Below are 6,102 nucleotides of genomic sequence, written 5' to 3'. Positions count from 1 at the left end.
ATGCTAAGCCAACTTCCCAACCACTTTTCCTATCTATTTTAAAATAAAAATAACGTGGCTGCTGGAAAGAAAAAGCCTATCTCGAAGGCTAAAGAAGAAGCAAATGCTAAGGCTTTAACAAAAAAGAGAAAGGGATAGGAGCAATAAACTGCAAGTAATCTTAAATAAGAAGAACAGACTATATCTGAGTCAGCAAGCTAGAGCATGGCAAATAATGTAAGCTACGCATAGAATTCCCAATTCAATTCTATGATAATACATGATACTTATTTCCAAAAAAAGGAAGAAAAGAGCTACTAATAAAGTGATTCTAAAATGGAATTAGATGATATCTCCAGTTACTGCTATCAAAACTTCAATGTCGATAACAAGTATTTTATGCAATCAAAGACTTCTTTGATTTAATAAGAAGAAATGGAATAGTTTTAAATGTTTGAACAAAATGATGAGAGCGATAGGTTTAACGATTTCTCAATAAACTAAAGCAGTGAAAATAAATAGAAGTAATCACAAAAAATAAACAATAATAACTCATCTAAGTAAATTAATTAATTGATCAAGTAAGGAATCTCTTGTATTAATGATGAGGCTAATGAAAAATTAAATAAAAAAAATTTAGATCAAAATAAATTCTTAATTCAGAATTAGCCTCCATCTGAAACTATTATCTGGAAAAGAGCAAATTAAATACAAACGAGATACCAAACAAAGTATCGTTAAGAAAGTAAATTTAATTTTGTTTTATTGTAAGGGGATTTGTGCTTTGAAATTAATGAAAATAATTGTAATAATTAATAATGCAGTTATTTGCCTTTGTCTGCTTTTAAGCGCATCAATAGCATAAGAAAATATCATGAAGGTAAAATTGAAGTCTAGCTGATAACAGATGTAAAAGTCTGCTAAGAATTATTTGCAATTAAGAATGAAGATGAATAAAATGAATAAATGAAATAAAACAACCAATCTATCATTTAGTCTTAAATAAAGGACTATCAAGAGGAAATAGAGTAAAAAAAAGAGTTCTTCTCATAAATCAAGCATTCATCTCCAACAATTTTGGAAAATTTAAAAAATCATGTAAACATTAAAAGACAGTAGTCATTAAACAAAATCGATTTCGAGCGCAAATATATATTTGCTGTTGAAATTGAAATGGATGAGGAAGGAACTTCTTGCATAAACAAGATATACTATTCCAAAGAATTTCTCTCAATTATGGGATTACCTAACAAAGATCCTAAAGATTCGGCTTTGTTAGAAGCTTATTTGTTTAAAAACGGAGTTATAGATTTATATGAGCGCATCGGCTTCTATGATAAAAAGAAAGAAGATTAAGGGAAATTAATGTGTTAATACCTTTAATCTCTTAGCCAGTCATAATATACCTTAAATACACTGGATAATCTTTCAATAAATATTGCAATTAATCATCGCGTAATCAATTTAAGTGAAGACTTTATTTAAATGTTTCCAGATTTTGGATCAAGTATATCAAAAGAATATCTCATCGTGCATGAGCTAGACATTCCATATGATTAAATTAAACAAATCGAAAACGAAAGAAAGTCAATGGAAAAAGCTGGAATTCCTTATTTCTACACAAAAAATATACTTCCTAATTACTTATTATCTAAATACTACTCAATTTCTGTAAATTAATCTTCTTCTGCTTGAGAATAGACAAAGAAGAGAGACAGAAAAATAAAGTCTTAGATATTTGATAATCTTTAATTCATTCCTTTAATTAATTATTCAATTTACAAAGAATTCCTATAGCAATTCATTCATTTATTTACTCATAAATAATAACCCAAAAAAAAAAATAAACAAAGAAAATAATGAAACAAACAATCTAAAAAAATATAATCTAAAAATCTAAATTCAAAATTTTATAAATTATAATTCAATTATAAAACATTATAAATCCTATAATTAACTATTACAGAAATATTATTTATATTCTTATGCAAGTATTTTTGAAAAAATTTATACAATAACTAACTAATTAGCGTAATCAATTAAATATATCAAGCACTCATTTGATAGTAATAGACTATTACAAAAAAAGGTGTTTAGGGTAAAATTTAAGTGGAGGTAAAATTGCATCAAGACTTAATTAATTGAAATTTATTTTTAAAATTTAGAGATTAACCCATTGAAAAAATAAATTAAATTACTTCTCAGTCTGTCTGAAAAAGGTATAGAGAAACAATCAATCAATCAATCAAACAAACAGATAACTAAAGCAATCAAAGTGAAATAAACAAGATTCAAAACTAAAATAGATTGAATCCCTAAATCATCAATCAATTAATTAATTATAATTATAATTGCGATAAATAGTCTAATAATTATATCAGTATATTTATATAAAACTAACATGCAGGAATCGTTTAATACTTACCTTATCTTTTTATATCATTCATTCAAAGTGAAATTCTTATATTAAACTACCTTATTTTATTCATAATTTTAAATCGAAATAACCATACTTAAAAATAGATAAATAAGGCAACAACAATTTTCAACATGGTAGTTAACAGTATATTTAAATGAACATACACATAAACAAGCATATATAAAATTAGCTTTATATCAAAATATCTTTTGATTGTAATAAATATATATTTTTTCAATTATCTTCTCAATATCAAAGTGTAAATTTATTTATTTATAAAATCTAAGTTTATTATTATGATTAATGTTAAAATAAATCATCTCTTTGTACCATTTATATTTAATTTACTTAGTTTTTGTTTGTTTTTTTAATAAATTAATAATTCAATCAATCTTCAATCGAAAATTTTGATTAATGATTTAATTATTTATTTTATATCTTTTGGTTTTTGAAATTAGTTTTTAATAAATAAAAGTTAATAAATTCAATATTATGTAAAACACACACGTCTCACATTTTTATATTTAAATGAATGATTTATCAATCTGTCTTTCTCTCTTTGTCACTCTTTGCCAATCATTTTTATTTTCATCTAAAAAAATAGAAAGAAAATTTACTTACTTCCCCATAAAATATTAATTGATATTCAGAAGCATTTTCAAGTTTTCTTAATTCTAGATTTTGAAAGAAATTTAATAAAGTTGTTGTTATTCTTATTATTTTCATTTTAATTTACTCTTATTAGATGTTATTCATAAAAATATTTTTAAATATATAAAATAAAATCCAATCATTTTTGTTTACAGTATTTTCATTTTAACAAAAGAATATTGGCTTAAATAATTTTTCATCTTTTTAAATTTTAGTATTAAGAATTATCTAACATAAAAGATTGAGTGCAGAATTCATTTAAGCAAATTTAAAAACTCCAATATATGATGTCATATAATATATAAAATAAACATAAGTTATCTGATTTCGATAAAAATCTCTATCATTGTTTAGTTTGTTTTTCAACAATTTGCTCTAGAATAAATTATTTAAATAAGCAAGTAGTTAACATTTTAAGATATTTCATTTTCTATTAAAACCATCTAAGCTTTAATGTTTCGTTATAGATTATTTTAGTTTCAAAACAATAATTTTTTTTGGAAAATAAAGATTCTAAAGTAATTGAGGTTCCATTATAAAAATCAAATTACTATTTCTATAATACATATAATTTTTTTTGGAAAAATTAAATTTTAAATAAATTTCTTCTATAAACATAATTGTTCCTGTTCTGAAAATTTAAATGAAAATTGTAATAAAATTTTTTATTTTCAATATGGCTAGTTTTACATATTACTTTTATAATTAAGAAGAGCAAAAGCAATTAATATATATATTTATAGTTCTCAGATTTCTAAAATCCACTTAACTGAAATTTTTAAGGTGGTATCTCAATGTAAAATTTAATAACCTAGACAAAAGGAACAACAGCCAAACAAATAATATTATTATTTAGTAGATGAATTATTTACATCTATAACTTTATGGACTAAAAAGAATGAAAAAGAAATAAATGCAATTACAGCAAATAATAATTTAAGTTTATTCTAAGCTTTTTTAATAATAACTATTTTTTTACAAAATATTTTCAAATAATAAAGAAAAGGTTTTTTAAATATTGTAAACAATAATTAAATATAATTAAAATATTATAATATTAATAATATTTAGAAACGATAAGTAATCTGTTATCTTTATTATAATAAATAAAAATAATGAATATTCAAAAACACTCATTTTAATAAATAATTTGATTTTTTTTGAATGATTTTATAACATTTCAATTTTAAATTTAAAATGTATTTTTTAATTAGATTATTCTTTATCACAGCATCCTTTTTTAAAAAAAATCTAATGATCTTAATGTTGAGAGTTTATAATTTATTATAAATATTGTAAAGTAGAATCAAAAATATATTTTAAATTTGTAATAGTAAAATTAACTAGATTTTTTTATCATTATTTGTTTTTTATTAATCACATAAAATATTTTTTTTAAATGTTGATTAAATAAAATCTAATTATTGAATTAAATCATTTACATTAATATATTGTTTAGATCATCAGTTTTTATTTTTATGGATTAATGTCTATGGATGTGTTAATTTTTTTTTTTCTAGTCAAAATTTTTTTAATTGACTAAAAATATGAAAAAATAAAAAATTATTATTAACTTTAAAGAATAAATCTATTAATATATTTTTTTTTTAAATAAAATAATTTATTTCTTTAAAAATTTTATTTGAGTCATTTTTTTAGCCTATTTTGCTTTTCTTAATAAAATAAAAAAAATCAGTAAAATATTGCAAAAATTATTCTGTCGATATATAAAAGTTGATTTTTTTTTAAATGTAGATTATGAAATATTTACACAGTGTTGACTTAGAAGCATGCTGCTTTGAAAATTAAAGCAAAACAGTAAGAAATGATTGATTAATAAATTAATGTAATTAAGAATTTTAGAATAAAATGTCATTTGCACAAATATTAATTTGAGTTAGCATTTAAGATTTTAATAATTTGTTTGATTGTTGATTACGCAAGCAAATTTTAAATTATAAAAATTTTAATACTATTCTTCAGTAGATATTGCATACCATGAGTATCAATTATAACAAAAGATTGATAAATAAAAGTACAACATCACAAACTGAAAATATATTTTTGCATAAAAAGAGCATTAGTACTTCAAATAAAGTAGTTGAGCCAATATCTAAAAAGCAAGGTGTTTCAAGTTAAAAAACAGACTCAGCTTAACAAAAACCTACAGAAAAAGTTCAAATAATCCCTGATATAATAGGAAACTCTAAATAATAAGTTGAAGTTAAAAATCAGGAAGATCTGCTTGCTAAATCAAGTAACCAAAAAGAAAATATAAACAACTATTTAGGGAAAAATTAAATGAATATAATTTTTAAATATTGCTCATTTAAACATTTGATTTCTTTAAGATTGACTTGTAAGTCATGGTGGTTATTGATTGATAATTATATTTCAAACTAAATTCCACTCTTAGTCAGTGAAAGAAATTAACTAGAAGTTTCTGTCAAAAATTAAATGGAGTCTGAGTCATCCCACACAAGATATGTGAGAGCTTATAAGAAAGTGAGTTTGGGACATGATTTGATATTCTGCTTAAATTAAAACGATGCTGAAAAATTTTACTTACTAAAAGATAAATCTGAGTATATTAAAGAAATTAGAAGTATAACCCATCAAATAATTGGTAAAAATGTAATTGAAAAGAATAAAGAAATTAAAAAATACTCTCCACAATATTATATTGAAATTATACAAGAATGTAAGGAAGTCTAAGTATCTGAAATACCAAAAGACATTATATTGAGAATGAAAATAATATTCTAGCATAATTAACAAATAGCAGATGAGTAATTAAATAAAATTAGCAGGTATGCTTATGCTTTAAAAGTATTGTTGGCAGGATATTTACATCTTTATTAAGAAACTAACCCGTAACAATCTTAAAAGGCCAGGTTAAAAAGCATTTAAGAAGATTTACACATAATTAAAATATATAATAAAAATAAAGTTTTAAATTCAAAATGAATGAATGGATGAATAATTAATTTACACAAGTAATACTCAAAAAAATGAAATATTTGAATAAAAAATTTAAAAGTTTATAAAAATAA

The 6,102-nt window shown here is 21.7% G+C and overlaps 2 protein-coding genes across 2 annotated transcripts; both read left to right on the top strand. All coding sequences in view use genetic code 6, as the record gives it.

Annotated features, from left to right (window-relative positions):
* On the top strand, nt 1-1,674 carry TTHERM_01043310 (hypothetical protein; the record flags this gene model as incomplete). The annotated part of the gene is made up of 1 exon (XM_001030677.2): nt 1-1,674. One exon carries the CDS (start codon nt 1-3, stop codon nt 1,672-1,674), a length of 1,674 nt encoding a protein of 557 aa, XP_001030677.2.
* Nucleotides 1,675-5,047: 3,373 nt separating this feature from the next.
* Nucleotides 5,048-6,016, top strand: TTHERM_01043300 (F-box protein; the record flags this gene model as incomplete). Its single annotated transcript, XM_001030676.2, has 1 exon — nt 5,048-6,016. The coding sequence occupies one exon, from the start codon at nt 5,048-5,050 to the stop codon at nt 6,014-6,016; it is 969 nt and encodes a 322-aa protein (XP_001030676.2).
* Nucleotides 6,017-6,102: the final 86 nt, after the last annotated feature.

This window comes from Tetrahymena thermophila (assembly GCF_000189635.1).
Source record: "Tetrahymena thermophila SB210 genomic scaffold scf_8254429, whole genome shotgun sequence".
NCBI lineage: Eukaryota > Ciliophora > Oligohymenophorea > Hymenostomatida > Tetrahymenidae > Tetrahymena > Tetrahymena thermophila.
This window is presented reverse-complemented; position numbering and strand designations above follow the sequence as displayed.